This window comes from Amphiprion ocellaris, chromosome 6 (genome assembly GCF_022539595.1).
Source record: "Amphiprion ocellaris isolate individual 3 ecotype Okinawa chromosome 6, ASM2253959v1, whole genome shotgun sequence".
NCBI lineage: Eukaryota > Metazoa > Chordata > Actinopteri > Pomacentridae > Amphiprion > Amphiprion ocellaris.
This window is the reverse complement of record NC_072771.1, coordinates 15,006,953-15,019,117: the sequence shown is the minus strand read 5'-3', so window position 1 is coordinate 15,019,117 and position 12,165 is coordinate 15,006,953. Positions and strand designations below refer to the sequence as shown.

Sequence of the window (12,165 nt, the reverse complement as noted above, 5' to 3'; positions counted from 1 at the left end):
TCGAATGGAGAAATACTCTCTTACTCTCCAACAGGGTTTTGCTGACCACAAAGTGCAAATGTGGCATTTCCAACAGCATGTACCGCAACCTGGAGTTGTTTTACTGAGGTTTTTGAACGTGCCCTCTTTTTTTGAAAGCCGAAGCGAACTTTGACTTGCAAATAATCTGAGTTTTAAAAATAAATTAAGGCGCAGCCTCGCGTTGTAAGCATGCATAAATCTTTTGCAAAATTCAACTCTAATAGCGTGCACATAAATCAATGCTGCACGTTACTCACGGAGAAACAACACTTAGAATATCTGCATAATGCTGGTTTCAGAAATAAAGAGCAAAATGCAGACCCACAGCACTGCAACCTTGCTTTCCTTCCAATAACATCATTAGCATTTTGACATCATCGGCCTAATTGTTGTTTGGTAGCTTTGAGAAATGGTTGCCTTGGAGTGTGTGTGGGTGTGTGTGTGTGTGGGGGGGGGGGGGGGTCTGCTGTAAGGCCTTGTGCTTATCAGTGCAGGACAGATACTGTTCCTATGGTTCTGGCTGACAGGTGAGGTGTGTGTGTGTGTGTGTGTGTGTGTGTGTGTGTGTGTGTGTGTGTGTGTGTGTGTGTGTGTATGTGTGTGTTGGTTGCAGTTGTCAGTGAACCCCCGGGACAGGTGCTGAGGGATGGGCTCGTATTTGGGAGCAGGTGCACCTCCTCTTACCCCCTTGCTCCTCTCTTGCCTTGTTCCCTCGCTCCCCCAGGAGGCATATGGTGAGAGTGATTGGAGAGACCCGAGGCCCGCGGGGAGCGCTCTTCTCCCCAGTTCATCTGTTGTAGACGAGGCCCTGCGGGACACTCAGCCTCTCCTGAGGTCCCCGTTGGCTGGGAATCAGGCCGAGGAAGGCAGCTTCGCTTTCAGGTTGACTGCTTTGTTACAGTGTTGGGTGGTCGCGGTGGCCACCCCAGTTAGCTTTACACTCTGCGGCATTCTACACCGCAATTTTGTGCGGAGGATGCATGCCAAATGGTTGATAGGTCACGCCCTCTAATTTGTTTTCACCGTACCTCATTTGTACGCAGTGTTGCTTTTAATCTGCCAACTCTTGTCATGTCCTGGTCTCATTGCTTGGAATTGAAACACCATCCTGCTGCAATTTCACTGGCTCATATTTGTAGACCAGCTTACAAATGTGGTGCAGTTCTGAGTGCAGCAGGAGAGAGAATTATGGGGGCATTTTAGGACTTGTATACTATGTGTATCCCTTTTTATGTGGTCATTTATTATAAGGCGAGCTCTATGAATAATGTATGATTAAAAGCCGTAATGGATACACTGGGACTCGTCAAAATAAAAGCAAAAATCCATTTGCTCTCCCTGTAGTAAATCCACTAGCTTGTCCTTGGGCTAATTTCCAACTTGGGACTTGTTGGAGGAGTGAGTGCATGTCTCGATAGCAATTTCAAGAAAGGGAGGTGTTGGTTGTGCTGTAAAGTGAGAGAGAAAAAAGGAGGGAGAAGGAGGAAAAGTGAAATGACACATGGATGAGGAACAAAGCCAGGAACACCTCTCTCTCCTGATGCATCCCTCCTTTATCTCACTCCATCTCAGGCTCTCTCTTTCTCTCCTTCCCTCACTCCTGTCTCTGTCTCTCACCATCTTATAGCTCCTTCCCCCTGCCTCCAAGCAGCTGCCACTTCTGAGCCTGAAGAAAATGAAGGCAGATGAATCAATTTGGCCTGTGGCCCTAAAGTGCACTTGTCTGCACCCCAGCTTGGGCGGGGGGGATAATGAGCCGATAGATTGAGCCGGTGCCGGAGCCCGGCACTGAGCGCCGAGGTGCCTCCGCCTGCCGCACCACCGGGCCACACTCACACTCACGCACACAAACACACGCACACACACACACACACACACACACACACACACACACCGCTGATGCCTCCCTGAGCAGCGGTAGCAGCCTGTCGCTGGGTTAATGGGGGTGAGGGTCCTTTGCGCAGGACACTTTTCAGAACAAATTAGAGGAAGGATCCGTATCCGTCATCTTCAGCCCTCCCTGTACTGCCCCTCGTCTCCTCCTCGTCCTGTGCACGGCAAGCCCAGAGAGGAGAATGCAACGTGGTAGTGTGGAGCATCGAGACAGAAAGGGAGGAGCGGGCAGGGGGCAAGGTCCAAGATCCTCGAGTAATGAGGATTGACACTGGGACAAGGTTGAGGCACAGCCTCCCTCAGCGCTGTTGACAGGTGACGGTAGGCGAGGGAGAGACAAGGCAGAGTGAAAGGAGCTGGACCAAGGAGAGGAAGCGAGGTCAGAACTAACAGCTTCTCTGATTCGAAGAGGAAAAAGGTGGGATCCTGTGCAGCCATTTGATGCCCCCCTGAAACCCCCTGTAAGGTGAAGAGGGAGGGAGGATCAAAGGAGCAGGACAACAAAGCATCACCCGCCAGCCTCTAGCCAGCTCCCTGCTGACAAGCGGCAGATTGATCGACACTGCCAGGGGAGTGAGGAAGAGTGAAAGGAAAAGGAAAGTTAGCCAAGCCTAGCATGAACTGATGTGAACCACTGCTGCCTCCGTCTATGCCTAGACTAGCCCTTTCTAAGCAGGGGAACTGTGTGACTTCACACAGGGTTAGAGTAGTATAAATGAGCAGACCCAAGTCGGCACTACTCAACTTGGGGGGAAATTAAGATGCTGGAGGGCCCTTTGAAGATAATTAAAGAGCACAGAGCGGCAGCCTCTGGAGACGGACTGCAGACATGTTCAATACCGAGACTAATGGAGCTAATTTCCAGTACGTTATTCATGTAAAACACAGGCCCTTACTTAGCCATGTATTTTCTATTTCTCTTCTGTCGTCTTAAGTCATCGTCTGTGCCACACCTCCCCTTCCCACACACACAGATTACTTACTTTCACTTGCTGCTTCCTCCTGGTTAACCTTGGCCCTATACTGCACACCCCAAATCTCAAATGTAAACAAATTGTACCCACATAAAGAAATCTTTTTAAAACTGTTCCCTCAGGGCTGCCCAGAGTGCATTTCAGAGGCATTACCTGGCAATGGACAGGTGTTTTGACCTTGGACGTGGTCACAAATCGGGAGCAATCGCATTTCAGAGAAGACCATTAGCCCCACTCTCAAGTTCACTGACTTGTCCTTTGACATAAATGAGTAGACAAAAAAGAAAAGAAAACAACACATGAAAGCTGTACAGTTGGGAGCTTAGGACCAATTAAGAACCTCCCCAGACAGGAAATTAGTCCCTACTTTAATCACAGGCAGTCAGGGCTGCCAATCTTTTGTCAGAGTTGGTGAATTCCTGCCTAGATCAATTGCTATTCTGTCCCATTGAACAGCAGCTTGGGGAACGGTCCTTGCACGCTGCATCATTAACCTAGGTGCCTAATTAGACGCTGTGCTCTGATCAATAGCCAAATTGATTGCTGACTGGGTAATGTAGCCCTCAAGCCCCAGAGGAGACGGAAACACTTTAGGGTGCCTTCAGGAATTTGTCAGCAACACTGATGCTGGGTAAACAAAGTAATCAAGGGCAGCACTTGACGGCGACGCGACGGCGACTGTACGTCGACGCTCTGTCTCTGCTGCCGTGCCTGCCAGCCTGCCAAGGAGGATTGCTCTCTTTGTGCTTTCCTTGAGAGGAGGAAATCAAAAGGGCCACCATCTATTTTGAGATTCAAGGAGTGATTAGGCTGACAGCTAGTCGAGAGAGAGAGAGTGAGAGAGGCAGAGGGAGAGGCGGGTAGAGGTGGAAGTCAAACCTGATTAGGCCCACCTGCCAGGTTTCTCTTCCTTCCATCTCTACACCCTGATTGCTAGTCGGCAGCTCCCCCTTCTTTTCTGCCACACTCACCCCACCCAACCCCTATCCTGTCACTATTGACCTCAGCGCTCTGCTAATGCCCCTTGGCCAATCAGCATGCTTGCCCTGGCGGCGGCAGGGTAATTAAAAGGGAATTGTGTCTACTTGGCATGTGAGCTGTTGGGCACAAGGGTAGACAAACACTCTCTCTCTGCCGCCCTGCCTCCCTCCCTCTCTCCCAGCCAGGTGGTAGCGTACAGGACCTGTCAGATTAGCTGATGACCCTTTTAATTCTAGCCCAGCCGGGGGCCATAATTGATATTTACCGGGAAAGGTTAATTGTAGCAGTGATCTGCTTAAATTACAGTGGAGATCAGGAGACCAGGGCCAGACACCACACTTGCCACCGGGGGAGCTGCTACACGCAAACTGCTAGTCAAATGGATTACACCCCACGGCCATCGCTGCTGCACTCCAAGGTGGGGAAGCAGCCCGGGACGATGTGATTGGCTGGTGCTGCACCAGCACTGAGTCTTCCTTGCTGAGCTCGCCAACCTCCCATCTGGTTGGGAATTTGGATGCATGCCAACTGTGGGACTTGATGGCCTGTAATAAAACAAACCATCCATGTTGGCATTGGGGTTACCGTGATGTTGGGAGCAGAGCACACATGCTGGCTTTTGCACATTTAAGTTTCTAATAGTGCATATTTCGTCAACAATAAAGACTTTTTCTCTAAAATATTGCTTGGTGAAGGTGGGAGTATGCATATTACTTAGTTTTGTCTACTTGCAGTTGTTGCTACAATTTTCACTTTTTTTTTTTTACTGGCCTCAAGCTATTTTTAGCCTTCCAAAGTTAGCTAATGAATATTCCCAAGCTGACTGAGGGAGATCACTGGATTGAGATCGTAGTTTTGCAGCAATGTGCATATTTTTTAGCAAATGCTAAGGTCATATGTGCGCACCTTTTTTAAGGAAGGAAATTTTGCACTTTTATTGTAGAATAAGCAGTCCCTTAAATCTGTCAAAGTCAACACGATAGGACTGAATTTGCACTGATGCCCTAAATGAAGTAAACCCAGCACAGATGGGTTTACTTCATTTGCTCTGCTGTGTTCCTGTTCCTGGCTGATACGTCTAGCACCAGTTGGTTGAGGTTTTGGGTTCCAGGTGTTTTTGCTACAGCCAGTTCTACTTTGCATTTAGCCAAAGTACAAACTGACACCACATCAACTCTGTGTTTCCTTTCAGGCTGAGAAAAGAAAGCATATGGCCCGCTGAGAGTCAGTTGAACCCATTGTAGTTATGCTGTATTGTCAGACATAGTTAGATGCCTATAGATAAAGATGAGCGACAGAACATAGGATCATCTGGAGCATGAGACACTGTTGTCCTACTGACTCTTTAGTTTTGCGCTGTGACTATTTGCAGTGTGTCTGGACTTTTGCTATGAAATCGATTGTTTTGGTCCCAAGGCAGTTTGAAGCTCTTTTTGCCAGTAAACACAAACTTGTGTCAGAGGTCATGTAAACATCATTACACAATCCAAAAAGTCACCACTTTAACTCCTGCAGTGAATAGTGACATTTAATTATTAAATTATTACAGAAGTATACATCTATCATATCGCAGATGAATAATTTTAGCTAGAAAACCACCTGTACTGTTATGTTTGCATGTGTAGGCAGCCCAGAGTTTTCATATGTCATTATATGGGATTCTTTTTCATCCAGCATGTTCTATGCAGTCAGTTTTCTCTTCATTTCAGTCACATGTGAAAGCCGGTAATGCTCCATAGCTGAAATCATTCTCAGTTGTATTAAAGCCTTGTCAATAGTTCAGTACATCATGGGCTGACACTGGATTAGAAAAGCCAGTAAATTCAGTCCATTCATGTGCAGCATCCAGGACTAAAAGACAATCAACAGTCAACAATAGCACAGGAATATGTACATTGCAGTTTCTTCAGTTTATTGTATAGTAAATATGAGATGCCTTTGGTACCGACTGATTCCTACAACAGCATCTAAATGTATAATGTTAGAAGTTGTTAATCATTCCTTTTTAACCATGCAAGATTAGTGTCACTTTAACAAAGATAGTAGCAAACATTATGGTTACTATATTATGAAGCACATTTAATTTTTCCTATGGTTTTCAAGAATCAAAAAATGAAAAAAAAGAAAACCCAGCATCACTGGCGTAGTCTTTTATGTATGATCTTTTATATAACAATTTTAATCATTCTTCTTGGCGTTTTATTAAAGAAAAAAAAGCCTCCTGGTAGTGATTTACAGTTATATCAGAGCCACTTTTTTATTTTATGTCTCTCAAATGTCTGAAAAGCAACCATAAATCGCTGCCTGTCAGACTATACTGCTCGGCTGTAGACATAGTGGTTTGGTTCATTAGATAAGTACATTATTTGATGATAGCCTCTTGTCTTGTGCAGATCAAACCCTTGGCGTTACGTCCAGTCAAAGTCAGCGAGGACGAGACGGTGCAGGAGCTCAGTCGGCCGCACAGGAGCAACTCCAAGGAGCAGCTCAGCGAGGTACGTCCACGGTCAAGACCTTTCCCCTTTCCACAGACCTGTTACTGAGAACCAGGTTATCCATTTTCACCGGCCGAGGCAGGGAACCCCAAAGTTGGGATATAGAGAAGAGGCAGACGAAAGCAGCACTGAGACTGAGATCAGAGGGCAGCTGTTGCAGAAGCTCCTGCTGTTCCCACCTCGCACTTCGTAAAGCCCCTGTGCGCTGTGAAGAAGCCTGGCTGGCTGGCAGCACACAGACAGGAAATGATTCGGCTGGTCACACAGCATCACCTAGCTGGCCTGGCATTACTTAAAGCATGGCGCGGTTAAATGTAGCCATGACCTAACACAGCTCAGCCATGTGTGGGTTGACCTTGCCAACCCCAGAATGGAACGAGTTAAAGAAAGTGTTCCAATTATCGCTGCGCCGGCATCCATATGCCAGCCCATTTAGAGGATGAGTAGGTGGCAAAGCAAAATGGAAGCCAGGCATTGGTTCAGCATAAGGGATGAAATAATGCAATTTAGATACAGGGGAAGTAATGAGAATTTATGCAAAATCCCGAGCGGCTCATTTTGAATGAATGTAGAAATATGCTTCCTAACTAATGCCTGTCAAGCAGGCCTCCCAAACCTAACTAAATTCAATCAGACTGTTCATTTAGCTGACGAAAGCAGGAGGAGAGAGAGGGAGAGAGAGAGAGAGAGAGAGAGAAAGAAGAGGAAGGAAAATGTGCAGCTTCCTTCTCCAGCAGTGGTAAAATGATGGAAAGAAAAAGATTTTAATGAACTTATTAAACACATTGTTTTAAGCTATTCAGTATTCCAATTGAAAATCCAGCCTGATGAAGAAAAAAAAATCTCCCAGCATAATTTTTTTCCATCTTCATGCTCTTTTTTCCCCTAAGCCTCGCTGCTCACTTTCTCTTGTGCACTGCCCCCCCCCCCCCCATCCCCGTCCCCGTCCCCTTCACCCCCCTCATACTATTTCTCTTGAATTTGTGTAAAAGGCTGTCTTTTAATGAAAAAGTCAGGAGGAAGAGGCGGGCTTGTCAGATAAAAGACCGACGCTTGTTGACAGCTCTGACAGGGATATACGACAAGCACTAAGAAGGAGGGGGCACGAATGGAGGGGGTGGTGGAGGTGGCGGTGGTGGAGGTGGTGGCAACACGGGGGAGGGAAGGGGAGGCGGGGGGGCACTGTTGAAAATTGCACGCTGTAATCACCGACGGTGTTAGATGTGGCATGTCTCTCTAATCTGCTGCCAAATAAATGGTGCACAGACGCTGATCGTTGTAGCCGTGCCATCTATATCTATCCATCTCTCCCTGCCTGCCTTTACCTCTCTCTGTATTTCCATATGTGTCTGTACTTCTCTCTGCTGGCTCTATTCCACTCAGTGAAGGCCTGGACGTGACACACACACTGCAAGATTCTTCAGCAACGCCGTGTCACCGTCTCCCTTATATTTCTTATATTTTCAGCTCCATGAAATCTCCACCACCGCACTGAGAGCACTGCTAATTTTCGTAAAATACGCTCCACCACATCAAAGTGGCTCCCCAGCTTTAAGAGCTCTTAACTAATGATGCCGCGTCGGCAACGAGTAAAATGGATTTCTCTTGTCTTACCGCCAAAGGAAATAGAGACAAATGCGACATGCGGACGCGCCCGCCTGCCCGCCTGTAAAAACAGTCATGCATCAATTTGGGAGCAGGGGGTAAAAAAAATTGCAGGGGATGCTGTTTGTTCATTGCCATGGTTGAGTCTTTATCTGTTTATTTTGACTAGGTAATTGTGCCTGCAGTGCAGCGGGGCCCCGGCACTAAGCCACACAAGGATTAGGGAAATGTGAGGTGGTAGAGGGGGGTGGGTTCCACTGCATCTGTGTCCTGCGGAGGAGAGGGTGGCGGTTGTGGTGCTGTGAGGGTCTCTAACACCCTCCTGTATTCTCTATTGTCTACCCAAACCCACCCACCTACCTGATCCTCCTGCCACAGAGGGCAAACATGTCTGCATCCCTTTCCCTCCTCATCGTGGTCCAACATGCTCTGATTGGCCCGCCTCTTGGCATCCCTGCTACGACAAAAACCAATAGTCTGGGTTAGGAGAAGATGGACTGGACCCTCCCCTCTTATCGCCATGTTTTTCTTTTCTTTCATTTTTTTTGTAAGGAGAGTGGAGGAGGGTGCATGGAAATGGGGAGAGGATTAGGGGGTGGATTTAGCAACATTTCTCTTCTCCGGGGCTGTTTAGTTAACCCTTAAATGCCGCCAGCATCCGCCCCATCCCTCTCGCCACCAACCGCCATAACCACCACACACATACACACACTTGTCCTCCTCCCTCCCCCACACTCCCCCTCTGGGGCGGGTTCTTAAATCCTTTTGAAGTCCTAAGCGCTGCAGAAATCCATTGAGAGCCATGTATAATGGCTTTTAAGAGAGAGTGTTTAGCTGTATGCCGACCCTATGGCTTATGAACCGCTGGCGTTTTAATGGATCCCCCCTTTCCCTCCCCTCTTTTCCTCCCCTCACCAGAACTAAATCCAATGGATTGTCCCTCATTATCATTTAAATAAGCCTCTCTTTCTATTCAGAATGCTTCAAGTTGAATGAACTCTACGTAGTAAGGCTAATTCCAAATGGCCTTGGCCTCCCTCCACCTATACACATTTGCAGTTACACACACAAACACATGCATATACGCACATTTAAATGCACTCACAACATGCACACATGAAGACAACAGACCACATTCTCCCTAGAACACACTTTTGGCCCTTTTGTATCCACAGATTTTTGCCTTCTGTGCAGCTCTTCCTCCAACCTCCTCTCTGGTCGTGGTAGTGAGGGAACAGAGAGGTTGAACAGAGTGGGAATAGCCTTTTGATTCCCACAGAGCCTGCTTTCCGGTTCGCGGCAGGACTCCTCCCTAATCGTCACCACAGGAGCCGTCCTGCGAATCAGAGGGGCACACAGGCGTTGATGAGGGCTGATGCCTAGAGCAGGTGTGGGAGAATGGATGAGGGGCATTGGGAGGGTGCAAAACAAGGGAGGCAGCGATGGTGAAGGTGTGGGGGTGGTCGTTTTGGATTGAAGGTGGACCTATGGATGAAATTGGTCTAGCAGAAAAGTCCCCTCCAGAGACCGGGCGGGGGGAGAAATTGCCAATCTAGACAGAGGAATAAAAGCAGTGAAAAGTGGAAGTGGAGGGAGGGATTTGGAGATTGGTATTCGTGCTGGGCGCTGACAGACAGAGCCAGAGAACAGAACAAAACCCGGCCTTTTCTGTCTCCATTCTGCTCTTGTTCAGCATTAAGAGGGCTGCATTAGAAAACACAGGAGGAGTTTGATGGGCCAAAACACCTCCCTAAATGCATGAGGAGACATTTATCCTGAAGAGACTAATGAAACATAATAATGATTGGTTTGGCTCCTAGGAGAAAAAAAACTCTTTTCAATAAACATCCCACAAAACAATGGCGAACCAGATAAACGGCATTTAATGAAGGGCAGTGTGTACATCTTTACAGGCTGGGTTGCAAAATTTACATGAACCATCATCATAAATTATCTTTGTCAATATACAATATAAAATAAAATCCACTATATTTGCAGATTATATGTTGAAATATCTGCCCATAAATGCACAAATGCTTGTTGATGCTACTCCTAATCAAGGAGAAGAACGAATTTGTTATGAGCACAAAGCAAAGGCTTGATGAATTATGAGACGGAATAAGAACAGAAGCCAACATCTTTAGCTAGTGGGAAATCTGAGCTGTCACTCACTCTTAAAGCAACAGTTTGTATATCAAGGTGTGTTTTATCACTTTACCTACTGATGCAAGTGATGGGTTCCTTTCCATGTGTCTGTCAATGTCAAATGGCACTTTTGAAGGCACAGAAGCAAGTAAATTCAAACCAAAAGATGGTGACACCTATTTATGACCTACACTGCAACACACTGCCACTGTTACCCAACCAACCATGAGTAGATTATAAATAATTTCGTCCAAAAAAAGTCAGGACACATTATCGAAACATAGCCGCTTTATAAAGGCAACCAAGCACCCCCGAGCCTCAGAATCAATTCAGTATGCTTACCATGCATTTCCACAGACTTCCGCCTATTGTGCACAATTATAATTTTACCAAGACAACCCAAATTAAGTCCCTCAGCAGGACATGAGTGATTGTTTTCAGAGCGAGTGCCACTCAACTACCCCCATTGTGCGTCCCAGAATGAATGGGAGTGATGTGTGCAGGCGCGGGGTACAAGGCAGGGCGGGTAAAAGGTTAACGTGAATATTGATATTAAAGCGACGCTGCTTCATCATGTCTGTGTGAGCGAGTGAAACGCTCCTTAAAGGTCATCCCTGTTCTCCTCTCTCTCCCTACAGAGCTCCACTCACTCGCTGTCAGGCCGCGGCTACTCGGTAAGTGACATTTTCATGCTTCATAGCTTTACGGCAGAATTACAATCTCCAACGACCCGCTTTATGGCCCCGGCGCTCGACGTTTTAATTATGTTAAATAGAGTAATGGAGAAATCATGATATTAGGAACATTAATTCTGGCTGACTGACTGATTAAATTGCGGGAAGGTGTCCTGCGCTACCTTGGCGAAAAGAGCCTCGTTTTATTGGCATCGATCAGCGCCGTTCGCCAGTGCTGCAATTTGGCTGTCAATGTTTTATATCTTCCTCCAGTGACTGTCAGTGGAGGATCCTTTTGCTCACATATCTGACAATATGCCTGAAAGCCTTTTGCTTTCCATCCTATAAATACAAATCCTCACCACCACAGACATGCATATACGTCTACACTTTAAGGAAGATCCATAGCCGTTAAAAGTGCACGGTGATTTGTTGGGACTGACTGTGCATTAATAGGAGTCAGTGAGATGTTTTTTATCATGCAACATGCAGAGTGTTGTTCAAGGTAAATGCGCCCGAGAGGAATATTTAGTGATGCCTTGCAAAACGCCAGCCCAATCCTTTCGAACGTACACTAGCTCACAAATTGTCAGCGCAGGACTATTTTTATCCCTTGAAAGCATCTGTTGCCTTGCCCCAGTGCCTTCTCGAACTGTAAATTTGTGCTCTTCCCCTCCCATTGTTTCAATGATGTGTCTAGTCTCTGGGTAATACAGACAGCGGTCGTCCTTTATGTCCTTTGCTTAAAGGGGAACTCGTAAGAGGAACATTCTTTAAAGTGTGCTACTTTTAGCTGATGAGTGGCATATGGCAGTTCTTATTGCAGCTTGGAAGCAATCATCCCGACAAACAAAACAACTATAAATGGTTTGTCATCCTTAATCTGCCTCAAAGGACTGCAGTTAAAGCACTGAACAAAGCTTAACTTCAAAAGACATTGATCTCTGTGCGATTTCTTTTTTTTATGTTGTTTTAATAGAACATGTCACATTCCTATTCCCCAGCGGCCGCATACTCACAGATGGATGAAAACAAACAAGACCTTCCAAAAAAGCTTGTGGAGCCCTTTGGCTCGAGCTGTCAGTTTGAGTCGGCAGGGAACGAGGCCTTCTCTTTATCTGAAAGGAAGAAGGAGGGAGTCAGAGAGGGAGAGGGCAGAAATGGAGGTCTAGTTGGCTTGGAGGTGGTGGTGTGGGAGGCAGGGGCATTGTGCAAGCAAAGGAAAGTCCAGTAAGCAGGGCAGGAAGTTTCATGTTGTCTGGCTCCCTTCTCTGGCTATCCGATGGTGCTATCTGCAGCGTTTGTAGCCCCCAGGCACCTCCTGGGTACTGAGCTCTGACTCTCAATCTGCTCTGCTGCTGGGCCCGCTTGATTTCT

At 46.8% G+C, this 12,165-nt stretch overlaps 1 protein-coding gene across 10 annotated transcripts in view; it reads left to right on the top strand.

Moving 5' to 3' along the window:
• fbrsl1 (fibrosin-like 1) overlaps window positions 1-12,165 on the top strand; it is a 329,368-nt gene that overhangs the window by 155,742 nt on the left and 161,461 nt on the right. For 9 of the 10 annotated variants that reach the window (XM_035948759.2, XM_023271541.3, XM_023271547.3 and 6 more), the window contains exons 3-4: window positions 6,263-6,364; window positions 10,753-10,788. In XM_035948759.2, the coding sequence (XP_035804652.1) occupies window positions 6,263-6,364; window positions 10,753-10,788 (138 nt within the window). The remainder of the gene's footprint in view (window positions 1-6,262; window positions 6,365-10,752; window positions 10,789-12,165) is intronic. The other variant, XM_023271544.3, reaches the window with a different exon arrangement.